Genomic DNA, 19,204 nt, shown 5'->3' with positions numbered 1-19,204 from the left:
TGTCTCACAGTTTAAATACAGCCAACAAACTGGTCAGTCATCCCTGAGAAATCTCCTCATTACAGAGGAAAGGAACTTTGCAGTGAGGTGAAGAGTTTAAATCCTTCTCCCATAGTCCTACAAAACCTTAAGGCTGCTTCACAGCAACCCTCATGACCCAGTGGGGTGATCAGCTCAACTCCTGCAAGAATGTGACTGAAAACAAGCCTCGTGGAATGGGATTTCTCACCTGGACGATTTCTCCGTTGGAAGCAATTAAATCTGTGGGAATGGAGACTCTGAAGAAGCGTCCCACCACGGCAGAGCTGTCTGGTATGCCCACCACAGCCGGCACAGTCTCCCGGAGGTCCGAGAGCACCGAGTGCATGGAGGCCTCCAGCTGGTTCTCCCAGTCCCGAACCACTTCTGCCGGCTCGCTGGGCCAGTGGCAGTGAGCAGAGGCCGCCAGCAGCAGCACAGGGAGCCAAGTCCTCCCCAGGAAAGGGGGCCGCAGGAGGCATCCAACAGTCATTCTTCCCGGCGGCCTTGGCAGTGCTCCAGCCGGAAAGGGGACCACAGGGATCTGCAGGCACCGCAGCGCAGGCAGGGATCCACTGGTTCTTCACAGGAGCCTCATCCTAGGAGTCCTGGGAACCTGGTTAAACACAGAAAACCCAGTCAGCACATTCGTGACAGTAACCACAGGCAGACCTGCTTGCAATGGACAGAGGGATACCTGCTATGCTATCCCCTTCTAGTCACCTTTCTGATTTAAATGGAGTTACCACAACTGGTAAAGGGAGCAAAAGCTTCTCAAGTCCTCTTCTGACCTCTAAAGAAACAAGAGCCTCCTGCTTTTCACGCACACAACCATGTTTCTCCTGCTCTGGAGCCACAGCATCCCAAGATACCCACAGGTAAGGAGATGGGGCAGATAAAACCGAAGCCAAGACCATGGTAATAGGGGACCTTTAAAGGCAAGCTGAAATCAGGCTGGGGCATCAGTAACTGCCAGTTACATCCCAACAACCCCCTATGAAGATCCCAAGAAACCTCTGGTACTCCAAAGCTGCCATCTTGACAGCTTGATGCACAACAGACACTTCTGCTTCTCTGACCCATGCGCCTGGCTTTCAAGCCAGGTCTCCTCTCAGTTCCAGCTTTTAGTATTAGTGTGTTTAGATTTGATCTGGGGGCCAACAATACACACCCCAGAGTCAGACTGGAGTAAGCCACGCACACAGTGTCCCACACTGCTACCTGCCATCCAGCTCCCTCCTGCTTGCACAGCTCACCCAAGAAACATCCCCAGCTCTCCCTCACTATTCTTCTTTCACTTCCCCAGTTGCATCTCCCTCCAGACTGGGTCCAGCTGCAGGATGAAGGAGTCACGGACCTGTACACACCCCAGGTTCCTCTTCAAAGCCTGTCTGCAGGACACACTGCACCACACGGATCAAGAGGTGCTGTTCACCCCCTGGGAGCACACAGGACTGGGCTCCTGGGGCCAGGCACTCTTGTGTCTTGAACCAACTCCTTTATTTCCATACTGAGAGAGACTGGCTCCCAATTCCCAGGGCAAACCCAGCCCAACTTGTACACGCTGGCTCCCAGTCCTCTGGGCACAGCTCTGGTTTATTTTAGCCTCTTCCTGCTGCATCGTGTGATGCACATCAGGCTGTCCCAAGAGACCCTGCAGGCAGACTGGGTGGGAAGGGAAATCCCATTACTGCTTCTTGCCCTCGCAGACCTCCCGGGGCAGCACAACAGCAAGACCAGCCAACTCACTGTGCTGTGGCCTTTACTGCCCACCACAGGCTTGCAGAAGTAGGCGGAGAGCCTGTCCACACAGGCAACCAAGGCCAGGGTTACCACAGGAATAACAGGAGAGGTAAAATTTGGTTGTTCACCCTAAAACCTACACCCTGGAAAAGCTGAGAGGTAGCATGTAAAGACCAGCACATCCTCACCCCTTGATGGGACTCTTCACCATAAATCACTCGTGCAGGTGGGGCTGACTCCTCCCATCCCAAGGTAACAGGCCCAGCAAGCACAGTCGCAAGCAGCAATAGCTGAATGCAATAACCAATGGCTACAGCATCCATGAGGCAGATACTGAATCTGACAGTTGTGGAAAACCTGTCCTGATCAAAAAGCAAAAGACACAGCAGAGACAGAATAACACTGCTGGGAACCACAAGAGAGACAGGAGGACGCTGCTGTGGGATCCCAGCACCAGAAGAAAGCACCAGTCTCGTACTCCAGCCCCAGTCAGTTCAGGCAGCTGGAAGGACACCAGACGAAGCGACAGGGCCAGGCTCTTCCCAAAGAGCATGTGATGATCTTCACTCGGAGTGAGGTGCCTGAGCTGCTTCTCCAGAAGCCCCACTTCCTACAGGACATGTCTCTCCTACCAGCTCCCTGCGTGGTCAGAGGACCCAACACACACCAGCTGGTTTTGGAGGAACCCAGAGTCACCTCAGCTGTGTGGATTAGCTACAGAGATGGAGCAGACATCAGCAAGAGGTGCTGAGGAGGCCACTGATCACCACAGCAGGGAACTGGGGGATGCTCATCCCTGCAGATTGCCTTAAAAACCCCTTCTGGGATACAGACACCACAGTGATGATGCCTTCCTTGTCCATGAGCTACTTACTTCTCCTGTAGCCTGCTCATTGGGAAGCCCTGCTGTGTGAGGAGCTAGAAAGCAACCCCAGCAAGTACAGGCAGGATCAGAGACTTGCAGCCAGGGGAGGAATGTAGCAGCAGCAGAACCCAGCAGCCCCATGGCTGCTGTGGGGCAGAGATGCTATCAGCATGGAAACAGGGCTGCCTCTCACAGCTGCGATGAGCCTCCACATCTGAGTGGAGGAGCAACACCCAGACACATGGTGTACACCCACAGAGAGCTGTAAAAACACCTGGAGAGGTTCAGCAGCACGGCTTCAGGCCAGCCCTTGCCCCAGGCTGTCAGCGGAGCTCGTGCATGAGCATGGTGCAGCTCTGTGTTGCTTGGCCAAATGACTTGATCCTGCCTGTGGCGTTTTTCTTGGATGGAGTATTTGGGCAGAAAGGAGCTGGTTCTCGGTATCTGTGGCAAGCAGGGGAGGAAGATGAAGTCATCGCACATTTCAGCAACAAACACTGCCTGTCTGATACGCACCCCTCAGCCAAGGAACTCAAGACCTTGTGTGAGACTTGCGGGTCACACAAATTCAGATTTGCATTTTAGGGGTACTACAGGAGAACGGTCTCTGCGTATGGAAGTGGAGCACACAGGAGGTGTAGGAGGAATTCAGGAGCTGATAACAAAATACCAACAGGAGCTGAGAACAAACCTGCACCACCAAAAAATCCCTTAACACAGCTCCACCTCACCAAACAATCGACAGAAGCTGAAACGGTGCCAGACTCTCACCCTGAGTGCTAAGGAGGAAAGGCAGGGTGGTACAGATAGCTGGAACAAGGCACTGCCCTGCAGTGCTGAGGTCCACGTGGACTGTTGCTTCAAGGCAGAATGCTTTCTGGGATAGAAGGTCCTCTGCCTAAGCCAGCAAGCCCAGCAGGCACAGCACTGCAGGTCTCAATGCAGGTGCAGAACAGAGCGAGAGCTACCTGCAGTGAAGCTTTAACAAGCACTGGGACCTGTGTGGTGCCTCTGTCAAGCTGAAGAGCCCACGCTAGAGACTACCATGGGCAAAACCCAGACTCGCCTGTGTAAGACATCATGCCAGCTGTATGTGGAAAAGGCCCGTGTTCCGAGTCACAGTCCATGCCCAGTGAGTGGCAGAGCTGGAGCTCTGCGGGAGCAAAGATCTCACCACCTCACACAGTTTCCCACAGTCTCACAACAGGGCCAAACCCCAAACACAGATGGCATTCAGCAGGTGGTCTTCTGCTGATCTCTGAGAAGCATCAGGCACTTTCAAGCTACAAGGGAAAGCTAGACCACCCCAGCTTCACTTCATGACACAGTGCTCCTTCCAGCGGGATCTGTACTGCCCAGTTTTGCAGAACACACACAAATGTTCAGGTTAGTCCTGAATTTCAGGATGTTTTGCTCCGTCTGATCTTCTGAAAGAACCAACTTTCTCTTTATCCTCCTGCTTCTGGGAGAGATCTTTTGGTCTCAAGTTTGAGCCTCCAGAGCGTTGGATGAAACATCAAAGCCAGCATCAACATCTGCTTCAGTGCTAGCGCTTGGTGCCTTTGCCAATGTTGATGCCTGATCTCCAGTGCCAAACCCCCCAGTTTGGAGACACAGAACTGGGCCTGCTTGGTGAAGTTATGTTGATATGATTCTGCACTTGATATGATGCTGACTTGTCAAGACAATGCTGGAGCTTGCTCCTTCTCCATGCAGCTACGAGGCCCGCTGACATGTTAAGGACACACTCTACCTTCATGATTCAGGAACGCAGAACAGCGCAGCCAGAAGATGGGAATGAAAGGAAGGAGTGAGAGCAGGACAAAGCAGGTACTCCAGCCACAGAGACCTTTCCTTCTGCCCTCCACCAGATCAGCAGTATGGGGCCCAGGGAAGCATCCCAGCAGCATGAGCATGGCTGCCCAGAAACCACTCCTCCTCCTTGGCCGATCGTGCTGCCACCACTTCAGCAGGAACCAGTGAAAGTGAAGTCTCTGTCCAACTACATCTAATCCAATTGCTGAAGCACACAATCACATCACAGGGCTGAGGTAATTAATCACTGCCAGCATATTAATGCCACTGAGCCCAGCGTACAGAAAGCTTAAGTAACCGCTGTGCAATTCTCTACTCCAGATATGAAAGTGTTTAGAAGGGTTCAGAGGAATCCCACTTACCTGATGGCTTATGTACCAATATCTTCATTGAAAGGAGCTTTAAAGGAGTGGCCTTTCTCTGAGGAAGCAAACTCAGGCTTGGTTAAGGAGGGCCAGTGCAACGTTCCAGAACAGAGGGATTGTCTCTGCACAGATCTCTCGTGCGTGTTTCCACAGGAGGATCTCTGGGCAAGTCCCGTCAGCTGCCGCGGCTGCGTGTCAAGGCAGAGAGCAGGAGGAGTGATGAAACCCGGCGTCACCGGCCAGGCACACAAAGGTGGCACTCTGCCGTGCACGCTCCCCGGCCCGGAACGCGACAGCACACACCGGCGGAGCCTGGGAATGGGGTAGGGGGGACAAACAGCACGGAGGCAGCACGTCTGGGCAGAGCAACCCGTCACCAAGTTTCTGAACTAGGAGATACAGGCTCCTCAAGGCTAAGAGCGTGCCAGTGAGCAAGTCCCACACATGACGTGCACAAAGGACACTCTGGAGCATGACATTTAGGAAACAAGCGTTTCCATGCTTGCCCGGCTCTGGATGTACGCTGAAAGACAGGGCAGCATTTCCCCCAACAGCCTGTGTTATAAGCACAGGAAACCTGCTGAATATAACTCTGGGGGTTATTTCTAACCTCAATGGCTTCAGCCAGGTATGTTCACAGATGGCAACCCAGCTGCAGGCTGCTGCACCCAGGAGAAGATATGGAAAGGGAGGTACAGGAGGGCAACTGCACAGGGATGCATTCATCACGCACAGACTGACCAGCAGGCAGCTGCTGCAAAAGAACAGGCAAGGAGGCAGAAGGAAGATTCACTGCTAGTGTAGTTCCCTGCTCAGAGCAACAGCATCCTGTCCCCATGGTACTGACCAGGCATCAACAGTGATGGTAGCTTTACACCAAGACTGGCTGTCTCTCTAAAAGGCAAGTTCATCCACGGTTTTGGCTTAATGCAACAATCACAGCTACCTGTTTAGAGCCAGCCATGCATCGAACTCAAAGTAGCAGCCAGCTCAGCATCAGAGATCAGGCTGAAAGAGAAAGCTGCTTTAGGAGAGAGCCCAGTGCTCTGGCAGACTCTTGCACCCTCTGTCCCTTGCAGCCAGTTGACAAGCTTGCTGTCATTAGCTGCTCACCTCAAACACCATCAGTCCAGAAGGTACAAGCCAAGCTGTGCTCAATTCTTTGCCCTAGAATTGCATTTCAACACACTTCTGCAGCTATGCCCACCTTGTACTGCCATCAAGCTAATCACCCAACAGACCTGACACCTAGCTCAAAGGATATACGCACAGAAAAGATGCTGCTTCTCAGTCTTGTCCCTTCCTGTATTTGTGCACTGCTCGTCTCCAGCACATCTGGGGTCAGTACCAGGAAACCCTGACACTGAAAAAAAGTCCCGAGGAAAAAACCCAAACGCAAACCAAAGCAAACCAGCAGTGCTAAACTTGTGTGCTGGGCAGGGAAGTGAGCAGCCCCCTCCTGCTGATGCTGCAAACTGTCACTGACTTGTTGCTTCACGTCATGCATGCCACAAGCAGCTTCATGAAGCTTGAACAGGAAGTGGTCACAGCAATCAGTACCTCACAGCGGGTTTTTGGTAAAGCACCAAAATACTGAACTTTCCTGTAGCTAAGAGGAACCTTTCTACTGACTTCCATTACCTTTTGTTTGAAAGCTACAGTTCACACCACTGAGGAGGAATGAAGCCTTCCCACACCCCTCTCATTTGTGCATCTTGTGTCTCCCTTTGGCCAACACAACCTGCTTGTGGCTCTCTCCCAGCCTGGGACCAGAGGCACTGATGGATGCCTCTGCTCCAAGTACTGAGTAAGCAGCTAGGGCAAGGTGACCTTCTCACCACCCAGCACAGGCTTTGTGTTCATGGGGACATGCGATCTCCAGCCCCTCCTGCAGAGCGAATGCAGAGGCAGCTTCAAGATAGAAAAGGTGCAAAAAGCAGAATCCTCCTTTTGCCCTGCCCCATATCGCATCTGCCTGTCCAGAATCTGGGCCACCATACTGTCCTTCCCAGCCTGGTGCTCTGCTCCCAGGAAGACTTCTTGCCTGGCAAAGGTAAGCACACAGGATATGAGCCTGGTATCCCCCCGCCTCCAGCAAGAGCTGTGCAGGTGAGGAAACAGCATCAGCAGCTCCTGGAGCCCCAGCCAGAGTACTCCTACAGAGCTGTGTGCAAGGGGCACTGCAGAGCAGCAGCAGAAACACCAAGGACACCAGAGCTGGACACAGAGCGTTTTACTTTCCCTGCAGAGTACATTGCCCTCACAAGATGCAGTGATAAGGCTTCTGGAGGCAAGCACCTTCCCCAGCCTCCTGCAGCCCCAAGGAGGCAGGAGAGGATTACTGTGGTACCCACAAGCACCTCTACACTACACACTTGCACACTGACCTGGCAGCTGCTGGCCGACCACGTGGATGTCCCACTGCTTGTCAATCCTGCAGCATGTGTGCCACTTGTCCTATGCTTGAGCCATGCCCCAAACAGCCGCTGTGCCTGACCCGCCGCAGTGACCGGCAGCTGCAGGTTTTGGCTAGGCAAGACTTCTGGCTCTTGGATGAAAGCTTCAGCAACCACAATCAATCCCTTCCTCCCACTTAGTTATTCCCAGACAGCCAACTCAGATGGTATCTTCAAGTGCATTCAGTTGAAAGGAAACTCAGATATTATCTTCCCAAGTATTTAGAAGGCCTCAGAGATCATTTTTTCCCTGTAATTACAAACATCACAGCCAGGTAGAACTGCCATTTTCCTCGCTGCTGGCAGCAAGCAAATTAGGATATGAATCCCCACCAACAAGCCAAAGCAGAGTGACAGCTTCACCAGTGCAGCTCCATATGCCTTGCATCCCTTGAGCCAGCCCTGTCATGAGGGAGGGCTGGTGGAGAAAGGTGATGGGGATCAAAGGTATAAAATGGATCCACCCTGGAAGAAGCCAGGAGAGAACAAAGTGAAATGGGACAATTTCATAGAAGGCAGAGTTACCAGGGCAGCATTTCTGGCTCAACCAGCACTGTGTGACAGACAGCAGGGTCCCAGGATGGCATGCAGTCAAACGATGGCTCGCATTCCTCTCCAGGCATCTTCTCCCGGCTGTTACTGGAAAGGGCACAGAGGCTAAATATACCTAGCAGGGCAGGGGAAGGGTCTGCCTGGCAAAGGGCATGTAGTTTAATGTGGTTTTGGCTTCATTTGGATTTCCAGTGTGTAGCCAGCCAGAGCAAGCCCCTAAAGAGTCTGCTACTGGTAACTCCTGGTTTTGTCTACAAACAGAGTGAGAGTGTAAAAATCCGAACATTTATTTCGGTGCTTAAGGGAATGTAAGCTAAAGCTAGTACTAAAATCCACAGGAAATTAAACTACAAAAGGTTAAAAAAAGAGCAAACCAACAAAACAAAACCAAGAGCTCCTTCCATACAAATGCCATAAAAATGCCTATTTTGAAGATAAACACAACATGTGTTTTATGTGTGTATATATACACATGCACGCAAGATGTAGTAAAAACCAGAACTCAAAGCATCAGGATAGAATAGGTATTTCTGACCCTAAATTTCTTCTTTGTAAGGAAAGCTTCGTATCTTTGTCGGACATTAGTTCTGATGAAGACCGTGGTGTTAGAGAAGAGCATTTCAGCAGGAGCCAGCCAGGACAGAGGACACCAAGGCTGTCAGTCAGCAGAGACCAAAGCACTGTTCTGAAATACTAGAGCAGTTTTAATGTGGACCATGACAGAGTTATCTCAGTGGTCTGCATACACAACACAGACTGGTCCCCATGACACTGCACTCAGATTTGAGGAGCACTATAGAAACACTGGAAGTAGAAGATAGAGGACTCGAGGTAAATTCCTAGCCCCTCCATAGGCTCACTGTGCCATTGCAGCTTGGGTTCACTGAACTCTGGTTCTAGGCTCTCTAGAAATAGTTTTCACAGGGGGCCAACTGGTTTACAAGTGAATTTGGCAGGTATAAAGCCAAGTTTTATGTAGCTTTAAAACTAAATGTGGATACAAGTCTTCAGGTACACAAAGATGAGCCCAGACTGTCTCTCAGCCATCCCATCCATGAAAGGCACAAAGGGTAACTTCTAAAATAGCAAAATACACTTTGTTTATAGGGCAGTCTAACAAGATATATATATATATATAGGATATAAGGAGGAAATTCTTTCCTGTGACGGTGGTGAGGCACTGGAATGGGTTGCCCAGGGAGGTTGTGAACGCTCCATCCCTGGCAGTGTTCAAGGCCAGGTTGGACAAGGCCTTGGGTAATATGGTTTAGAGCGAGGTGTCCCTGCCCATGGGAGGGGGGTTGGAACTGGATGATCTTAAGGTCCTTTCCAACCCTAACTATTCTATGATTCTGTTCTAAGATACCTAGAGGACCCATTGGCAGCCCTAACGAGAAAGTATAGTTGAGGCACCTGACAAGAAAAGAAAGTGCACAAAACCAAGAAGCAAGATACAAGACTTTTTAAATGCAAGGCCTGTGAGGCATCAGAGCCCAATCTTGTATTCCTCAGCAGGCAGGTCGTTCCCCAGCTAGTGCCAGAGGCCATGGGCAAGAGCAGCTGGTGTGACAATCACCTGTGTGTCCTGTCCCCTGGTATCACTCACCATCCACCAGCTGTTCCCAGTCTAATTCACACCAGCTAACGACCTTTGATAGAAGTCACCCAGCTGGAAAGCTGGTTTCTATCAAAGATGCTGCTTCGGAAAAGAGTTTAAACCAAAGCACCATCACGGATGGGCGAGCACAGTCTTTCCTTCATCCCACGCTCCAAAGGGACAAAATCATCCACAAGGCTCCAGGAGCACCTGAAATCTCAGCTGAAGCCTGGAAAAATACTTCTTCCCTAAGCTGCTCTGCTGTACTATGTAGATGTTCTCTTCAGATGTAGTCATGAGCACTGAAACTGATGAGGCTAAAAAGATCTGCATCTCCTGCTTGATTTCTTTATTGAATTAAAGGCTGAACAAAAACCCTTACTGAGCCTTCAGAGAACCGACATGGAAGAGAAACGACGAATATCCTAACTGCAGAGGAAGCTTCCACTGGACATTTGGTCTTATTAAGAACTAAAGAGTACACACAAAAAGAAAGATACAGAGGGATGAACTCTCATTTCTAGCAAGGCAGGAAATCTTACTGAAGTTTCTGCCATGGTCTGGCTTTCAGAGCACATGGTCCAAGTCACACAGAGGAATGTGGTGAGCTTTGGCATGTCCTTTAGCCAAACCTCTCCCACCTACTCTATTTTTTTACTGAATAACAAAGGTATAGAGCTCTTTCTGTCCAATGAGCAAGTAGAAGCTTAGAGGGGTGAAGGACAGTCCTGAAAATCACCTTCTTAACAAACCTGATCATAATTCCAAATCCTCTTCTGCAGGAAAGCCTTCCGAGGCTCCAGCTCTGGCAGTACACCTGAGCCTGGCCAGAGGGCTTGTGGCAGGACACCCACCCATATTTTGACCTGGCAATGGCACAGTACTTTCCTCATCACCAGCACAGCACCAAGAACAGCATTCAGGCTCTCCTGGGATATGCCAGCACAGCGGCCACCAGGCAAGCATCAGCTTTGCTAATGGTTCTGAAAGAGGCAGGGAACTGCAGGAGCACCCAGAGCAGGCAGTTTGGGCAGGAGTTCCTCCAGTGAGAGGAACCAACAGCCCAAAGGCTGCAGGCACTAAATACAGGTCTGAAAATAAGGAAACCTTGATGGAGGTTTTGTATTCAGAGAGTCGCCTCAAAATGCTGTTTGGCTGGAGCCTTTTGTGGAGAGGCAGCCGCATTCCAAGGGTTTATAATCACCTCCTGGGAATTCCACAAAATTCCTCAGATAATGAAATATTTCCAGCAAGTCCTTGAAAGTGTTTAAGCACCGTAACTTCCTACAGGTTGATGTCACTAAGCTCAGGACTGGAAGGCAAGGATCAGGCGTTCTTCCCTACCTGCCAGGCACAAGACCTGCTGCTCCTACCAAAGGGGAGTAAAGCACAAATGGCCGACATGAAGTGGATGTACAAAACAAGGCAAGCAACACCAACAAAAAGCCATTTTCAGCACTTGGGTTACGTATGCAGCATCATTTATATCCTTTGTGGCAGCGTAACTAAGGGCAGACACATTCTGTTTAGAAACATCCCGCTGTTCCATCGGCTTTACCACCCCACCCTACGACTCCAAGCCAAGGCATTAAGATTCAACTTTATGGAGTTGCTCAGCCTTTATTTATTACTCAGCTAGCCAGACTGCCACAGCTCTTCATTTGAATCTGTTTACCACCCAGTGATTTATGCAGAGCAGCCAGGGCATCAGCCATGGACCTGCAACTTTTGATGTTTCTCATGAAAACTATTCTAAATGCTTCTTGGCAGAATGAGATATAAATGATCCAACTTTAACCATCAAGCATAAAATGGGAAAGCTGCAGAATGAAGCAGCACTGCTCCCATGCCACAGAGGCAGAGAAAGCTTCTGGAGAAGGAATTAACTCCCTAAAGATCAGCAGCTTCCAGCTGGACAGCACATTCCTTTAAACCCACAGAAACTTAGGAGTCACTATAAACCATCAAAGGGACAAGCTCTTCCTGCAGGTACACATTTCTATAGATGCCTTCTCCTCTTGCTAGAGATCAGGGGGCAAAGGGATGGAGTGCTTCAGTAGACCTGCTCCTCACAATAATCTCTGGCCTCAGCTTTTGATCACACAGTAAGTGCAACAAAGATCACTGATGGCACAAGCTTACTGAGGCAGAAGGACAGTGAGTGGCTTCACAGGTCCATCTGCTTCCCAACTGCTCTGGCGCAAGGAGACTGATTTAAATGAGAAAGGAAAGACAAGCACCTTAAAAAAGACAAGACAGGGACAGAATCGGCACCACATTCCTGCAGCATTAACTTCATTCTGTTATCTTTCAGCTAAATTATCTTGTTTACCTGCACTATGCCATTAAAAAATATCCCTCATCTGGTTTTGACCATGGCCTTAGTGGCTTCCTCCACAGGAGCAGGAAGGCTGGGGCTGGTTCTGCCTTGGTGGACTTGTGATGAGCAGCTCCAGCCTTTCTCCTCACCCTGCTCTGGTACTCAGAAACCAAGAGACAAGTTGAATTATTTCAAGGAGAGACCACACTACTTCACTGGAAGGCATATCAGTGGGATTTAGGCTTTTTTAAACAAAAACATTCTGCCCCATCCACATGGATACAGGATGCATTCAGTCACAGTGCTCACTGCTTGCATCAGGAACGGTGCATTAAGGGTCTGGCCAAAAAGGGCCAGAGAAGCAACCCTGCCACGCACAAAGCCAGCACGATGGACTAAATACGTTGCAGGACAACATGGTCCCTCTGCAAGCAGAGCAGCACAGCACTGCAAAAGAAGCTTCAAAGATTGCTCCAAGCAATCCCCCTGCAGCAATGCCAAATGCAAACACCCTGTCATGCCCAGTACCCAAATTCCACAAACAAGAAAGTCCAAAGGACTTAAAAATAGGATCAAACTGTCCTGCTCAGGCACCAGACAGTTATTTAAAACTGGGACCCGAGGACAAACTGGATAAGGGCAGAGTGCCCACAGGAAAAAGGAGAGGCAGGGAGACAGCAAGGACAAGACAAGGCAAACTGATGGATTTCTTCCATAAGCAGCCCCAGTACTCACGTAGTGTAACACATCTGTGACAATTAACTAGCTGGCATGGCATCTGGTATCAGTCCTAAAAAACCGGTCCCAAGGATGTGCCACAGCACAAAAATCCAGTAATTTCTCCCTTCCTCACAGGAAATCTGTCCTGTACGGGTCAGAGGGGCTGGAAACAGGACCTGCATGTTTTTGAGAGGAATACCACTCTCCCAAGTTACAGCTTACTTCCAACAGGGTGAGCGCAGGCTGCATCCCTCTGTTTTGACTTGCCACTGCGGTTTTACCCAGAAGGACTGCGCCTTGCATTCCCAGCACACTGACTCTGTGTCCCACTGTGACAGTCTGGATGGTGAAGGGACAGCAGTATGGACTCGCAGCTGCACATGGACACGGAAGATGGTGATGCTTACCCTCCTCCTGCTCAAGCGAGCAGATTAAACCATGAATTTAAGTTGTAAAGAGGGAAAAAAATGAAATAAGAAGATGGGCCAGATCCTGTACTGACTTCTTTCCCAGTGCAGAGCAATAGCGCAGAGCATGTGATGACGGCTACCTACTCCCTCTCCAAGAATCCCAGGAATGGGGACAAAGTCATTACAGCTCCTATGTATGAAGCAGCAAAACAACTGGACGCCATTCTGAGGCAAGAAGGAAAATTAAATCAGTTCAAGCCTCTCTGATCCAAGCATCATCTCTTCTTGCTCACTACATGTGCTTTGGATACCCAAAAACCACTGTCCCCTTTGTGTCTGTATTTCTTCGTCAAGTTTGGCATACTCAAGACTTCATAATCCTTTTCAACAGCAGTGCCTCTATGCCCATGCTTTGATTACTTCAAGCTCTACTCCCATAGAGCCATCTTCTCTCCCTCAAGGCACCCAGAACAGAGCAGAACCCAGCCCTAGGCACAGTCTGTGCTGACCCCAGGAGAGAAATGAGAATAACCCCACTTCCCAACTCAACAACAACCCATAAAATCCCTAAGTGTTCCTGAGAGCATCTAGAGCCTGTAACAGCGGAAAAATCCATCTGTCCTTAACCACTCCAAGTCTTTTCTTCTCAATCTACACCCCCCCCAAGTCACTCTTGCTTTGATTTCTGCTCAGCACTGCCTGTTCTTCAGTAACAGTGTGATGCCCAAATACAAGTAATTAGTTTAAGAGGTCATTGCGTTACTAGCACCCACTAGACACTCCTTGCTGCTCACACAGGCTGTTCTTAGATACAAGTGTATCTGAAACACTTCCCAGAAAAACCTGATGGTTCATTGCTATCAAACGGCATAGGAGAACATAAACAGTATAGCGAGAGCACACGGGCTGTATGAAGAGAGATGCTCAAGCACCACAGGAAAAACGCAGCCTTGGAGCTGCAGAGAGGCTGTTAAGCTCCAAAGGTGTGTTCTTCAGCTTGCCTTCGCTTCACAGTGCTGCTGCAGATGTGAGGGAACAATTAAACTGCTTATCACAGTATGTCCCATTCAGCCTCCAGAACGGGAGAGCAATTCCAATCCCCAGGTGGCAAGCACAGCAATTAGGTACCCAATTATGTGCACCAAAGCTTTGCTTATGTTGTTTTACTTCAGTGGTTATATAGTATTTCCTTGGCTTACTGTCACTAAAAGACTTCAAGTCCAGAAACAAACTGTACGGTCTCAGCTCAGACCTGGCTGCATGTTGTATGGCATGCAGAAGCATCCTGATGTGCGCAGGTGACTTCCACGTCATTCAGCAGAGCCTGTTACAAAGCCTGGTCACAGCTGTCATAATTTCCTCAGCTGGAGGGGCTAGGCTTAAAGTTTTAAACTAAAACCCCAGTTACACTGCAGCCAGGCTCAGCCTCCAGCTCCATCTCGGGAGAGCAGCTCTGGATTGGCACTTGAGCCTCTCCTGGACTTAATAATGGGCTGTCGAGGGAAAATGTGGTTTAGCAGCTCCGTCCATCCCTTATAAAGCAGGGACACTGTGCCAAAAATAAGCTGGCTTACTAGTTAGAGTGACCAACCACTCACTTAGCAGTCTCTGATGGTCAAAGCCCTGTCTGCACCCCAGCATCACCACCCTCACCGGCTGCACACACTGGACAGGAGAGGATGCTCCCTCCCTCCATGAAGGTGTTTCACATACAGCAGTTAGCTGTTTTTAAAGTAGTAGATGGCCAGGACTCTTGCCAACCTCCCCAGAGGAAACACTTTCTTCCAGCTCAGACAAGGTCTCTAGTGCAGCTTTGCTGCATCTGCAGCCCTTTCTGCTGGAGGGGCTGGGCTCCCGTGGCAGTTCCGTACCTGGCACTTCCCAAAGTCATGTATGACAACAGCTACAACAGCTGGTCAGCAGCTGCGGGGAGAAAAATCCCTGTAACGTTCAAGAATGATGCAGTTTTGGGACTTCTCGAATATAACCATCAATTCAGTGCTATCCTCCAAAGGCCTCTGCTACCCATTGCAGCAAAGCCCAGAGCAAACAAAACTCTATTACAGAACTGAAGCACCTTCCACAAAAAAACAAGGAAAAAGCAAACTTTCAGAGATGCCTGGTGCCTCCCACCGCAGGGCAGCTGCAGGAGACAGGCGGCCTCTCAGTTATTCTTCAAAGCCTTATGCCAGCTGGAAGGTTTGCTCATTAGGCTGAGCCTAACACCCCCCCCCCCCCCCCCCCCAAGAGCACATGATGTTGCTCTAAGGTAACACAGCCAATTCCCAAAACATCAAGGTTACAAAGTGAGTTTTAAAAAGTCAGAATACCTGAGAATTAAGGTTGTCCATTGCTGGTCACAGGAAGCACCACAATTCACTCCTATTCTCCACTCTTACTCCAGCTCCTTGTTCTCTCTCCCTCTGAGACAGGCAAGCCTTTCACCCACCCATGGCTGTCAGCAAGCAGCCCAGGAGAGACAGGGCAGGATCCTGCTCCAGGGCTGCGGTGGCCAGTGGCAGCACCTCCCTTCTTCCCTCCCACCCTCAGCAGTGATTCGGCCCCTCGGGCTGGGCTGGAAAAGGCCCTGGACAGGATCTTTTCAAAGCTTAACTGGGCAGATCAGGTCTATAAAGCACTGGTGAACTGGGAGCCTTTCAGATGCCTGTAACCTGATAAGATAATAAGATACATGAGATAGAGCGCATTTTTGCTGGAGAGGAGATGGCACATCCTTGCTGCCAACCTTCCATTGTGCCAGGCCAAGTACCTCTCAATGTTAGGTCCTGTTTGGTTTTTTAAATGCTGACAACTTAAAGCTGCCTTGGTTGGTTTTTTTACCCTTTAACTCTTGGAAATGCGTGTGCTGCTTTTGATGAAAACCCCAAACAAGGCCTGAGGCAGGGACACAGCATGGGAAATTCCAGTGCAAGCAATTAAGTTCAAGAGTTAAATGCAACTCCACTGTCAGTCAGTCTCTTCTCTGCAACAGTAGTGTCACTGCAACTGGTGTGGCCAAGACACTCACTGCTCCTTCACACAGGCCTGTCAAGGAAGAGCTACCACAGCAACTGAAGCAGGCTACCCCACACCCAGTGACAGACTGAACCCACTTCAAATGGGAATGAGTTTGGGGAAGTCCTGCAAGAGTGAGCTCTGGCCAAATCACTTCAACTGGGAGGCAACGCCTTTGGAATGCGCTAAGGGGTTTACAGCATCTGGACGTGCGTGCTCCTATGCTACGCCCTGCTCCATCCCAGCCTCCGATGGACACTTCCCCTTGAAGGCAGCTCCATGGGAACATTACTCACAGGCTGACCCACTCCCAGCCATGAGGCAAGCAGACTGAAGAGGTGCCTCCTTGGGATGCTGGTTTCCAACTGGTCCATGATCAAGGGGGCTTGCAGAATGCACTTAGAGGGCAGCGCAATGGCACTGTGATTAGCATCACTCCTCCTAAAACTGGTACCTTCTTGACTACAGAATGTAAACTATATTAAAACCTGAAGGAAGCACCTCCCAATGCACTGTTTGCCTGAGCAGAGTTTGAAAGTATCATTTTGCTGCTGCAAAAAGTTATGTTCCTGAGATCTTTTCTCAGTGCCATAGTGCTGCCTGCTCCGTCATGCTCACTGCTTTTCTTCTCTGAGAAAGCTATTTCTTTCTCCCCCTGCGCTTACACAAAACCAAGAAACAGTCTGAAGAAAAATTGATAAGAGAACTCGTGCCTTCATTTATTTTATTTTTTTTTTTTTTAAGATACCAGCTATCTACATCAGCAGTGTCCTTATGAAGGTACTGGAAATGGGTGCCCCAAGGCACTGCAGGCAACAGCACTTTCCAGACCAGCTGAAGTAGTCTATCAAAACACCCCACAAGTCACTGAAGGAGAGGTCTAATCACATCACCTACAAGTCTGTTATTGTGGGTATTGCAAGCACCAGCACACAGAACAGGAGTGGATCTGAAGCACTGGGATAACTCATGCTCTGACACAAGCTCGTCAGCTGGAATTAAAGTTTAGAGGCTGGAAAAAGCATCCGTGATGTCACTTGTGACAGCAGGTTTGCTCTCCTTGTAACAGACCCTGCCAACACACCCGGGGAAAAGCTGCTTAGAGATCAACTGATAAAGGCTTTTCACCATTCAGCCTGTTATTTCATGTAAATCAGGCTGCCCTGCTACAAAAAGGCATCTCCATATGAAGAGCAGGGTGCCCAAAAAATCCGGAGCAGCCTTATCAAGACAAGTTTCAGAAGTACTCTCACCAGGGCTGAACCCCTTCAGAGCACAACCCCACCACGATCAGAAGGTCCTGCTCCCCTTCCTATGGGTGCAGTTCTGCACTCCAGAGCTGCAGTCTTCTCACACTTGTCAATGCAGGTGATCTCCTCCAAGTACTGCCACCTTAAAACAGGGGTTTGTCCACAGAAATAATTCCAGGCTCTTCTGAGATAGGAGTCATGTTCTGAAAAGCAACAGTGCATCAAATTCGATTAACTAGTCAAGCCTGCCTTCTACCTGGGCAACGTGGAAGCCTGATTCCCAGAGCCCATCCCCAAGATGTAACATGTTCTTTATGCTGCTGTGACCCTTCCAGTGGGTGACCTCGAGGGTCTGCCTTCACCCCACACTCCTCCCGGGTGCGTGGAGCAGGGAGTCCTGCACAGAGCATGCCACGATGCTGGAAAAAGATGGGAAAACTACACCACTCTTATCTTGAACCCCAGTAGAGGCTGGAGGGGGTTGGAGAGGACACACACACAAACAGAGCCAGAGGCAAACAGTAGCTCTTTAGAGGAATAAACCACTCGTCAGCCTGTCATGATTGATAAGTACATCTGCCAGTCCCCACCTGCTGTTCACATTCCTGGCATTTCTTTCTGCAGCATTTTCTCCCTGAGAAGGGACCCGCTGCTTATCAGCTGCTGCAGAGGAGATTTAAAGGTAGTGAAACAGGCCCCAGCTTAAAGAAAACGAAGAGATTTCAGGCCCCAAGCACACCAGCTCTTCTTGCATCACATCAGGGAGCCTGCTGCAGGGGGTTACTCCAGCAGCCCTACAAGAGTCAGAAACTTGTAATGGGTGTTAAGCACACTCCTTTGCTCATTACTGGCATCATACCTCTATTAAATTCCTTGCAGATAAAGCAGGGGCTCCAGAAAATCTCTGTAGCCTCCAGCCATGCATGCCAAAGTCATTTTCTGTGCTGGTCAACCACCCCTAGAACAAAAGGGAGATAAGGGTGAACACACGCCAGCCTCTCCAGCAGGGTGAAGGCTTCACTGCCTTTCCCACAGCGGAGGGATGATGAGCACAGACAGCCGGGAGAGCTGCAGGACAGCTGCTCACAGCAGTGACAGGCAGTCCTGGGAATGAAGGAGCTGGAGTTCCGTTCTGGTCTTCAGCCCTGGACATGGGCTGGACGTTCCTCCTTAGTTTTAACACAGCAAGAAGGTGAAGGAAAATAGACTGGTACAATTATAGAGGAGCCCATGGGCAGAAAGCTGGAGCAGCTCTGCTCTGGAAACAGGCTGAGAGAGCTGGGCTGGGGCAGCCTGGAGAAGAGAAGGCTCCTGAAGGGGAGACCTTAGGGCAGCTCCAGTGCCTAAAGGGGCTGCAGGAAACCTGGAGAGGGGCTTGGGACAAGGGGTGTAGGGACAGGCCAAGGGGAATGGCTTGAACCTGCCCGAGGGGAGACTGAGCTGAGCTCTTAGGCAGAAGCTCTTCCCTGTGAGGGTGCTGAGGCGCTGGCACAGGGTGCCCAGAGAAGCTGTGGCTGCCCCATCCCTGGCAGTGTTCAAGGCCAGGTTGGACACAGGGGCTTGGAGCAAGCTGCTCCAGTGGAAGGGGTCCCTGCCTGTGGCAGGGGTTGGAACTGGATGAGCTTTAGGGTCCCTTCCAACCCAAACCAGTCTGGGATTCTATGATTTTATGAACATAAGCCTCTGTGCTGTCAGAAGAAGACAAAGCAGCTCTGAGGGGCTGTCAAGAGCTCAGTGTCTTTAAGATACCAACCTCTCTGTCAAACTATCAAAGATCAAAATTAGCTATTAGGATCAAGTTTATTAGAGCACATACACGTGCTGAAATCCTATCAGCCTGGTTGCTGCAGGGAGCCAAGGCAAAGGTGGGTTTCTGAGTTCAGGTGCCCCAGCACCCATCTAAACGTGATTTCCTTTCACTGAAAGATGAACACACACAACTGCAAACACGTCCATGAGTTTTTGCTTTGGGAAGGAGGGAGAAGGCAGCAGGAAGTAAATGCAGCTTTCCCTCATGAAGCTGAGCTGCAGTTTCAGACCGCAGTGGTTATTTCCATCTACAGGCAGACACGGAGCAG

General features: G+C 50.0%; 1 protein-coding gene across 5 annotated transcripts in view; it reads right to left on the bottom strand.

The window, feature by feature from the left end:
• Window positions 1-19,204, bottom strand: part of DAG1 (dystroglycan 1) — a 52,324-nt gene that overhangs the window by 15,129 nt on the left and 17,991 nt on the right. For all 5 annotated transcript variants that reach the window (XM_061346940.1, XM_061346936.1, XM_061346937.1 and 2 more), the window contains exon 2: window positions 230-634. In XM_061346940.1, coding sequence (XP_061202924.1) covers window positions 230-511 — 282 coding nt within the window. In that variant the 5' untranslated portion in view covers window positions 512-634. The remainder of the gene's footprint in view (window positions 1-229; window positions 635-19,204) is intronic.

Source organism: Neopsephotus bourkii, unplaced genomic scaffold, assembly GCF_033783945.1.
Source record: "Neopsephotus bourkii isolate Nb327-2 ecotype Australia unplaced genomic scaffold, CSIRO-AGI_Nbou_v1 NB_284, whole genome shotgun sequence".
Classification (NCBI taxonomy): domain Eukaryota; kingdom Metazoa; phylum Chordata; class Aves; order Psittaciformes; family Psittacidae; genus Neopsephotus; species Neopsephotus bourkii.
Note: the sequence above shows the minus strand (reverse complement) of the source record. Positions and strands in the feature narration are given on the sequence as shown.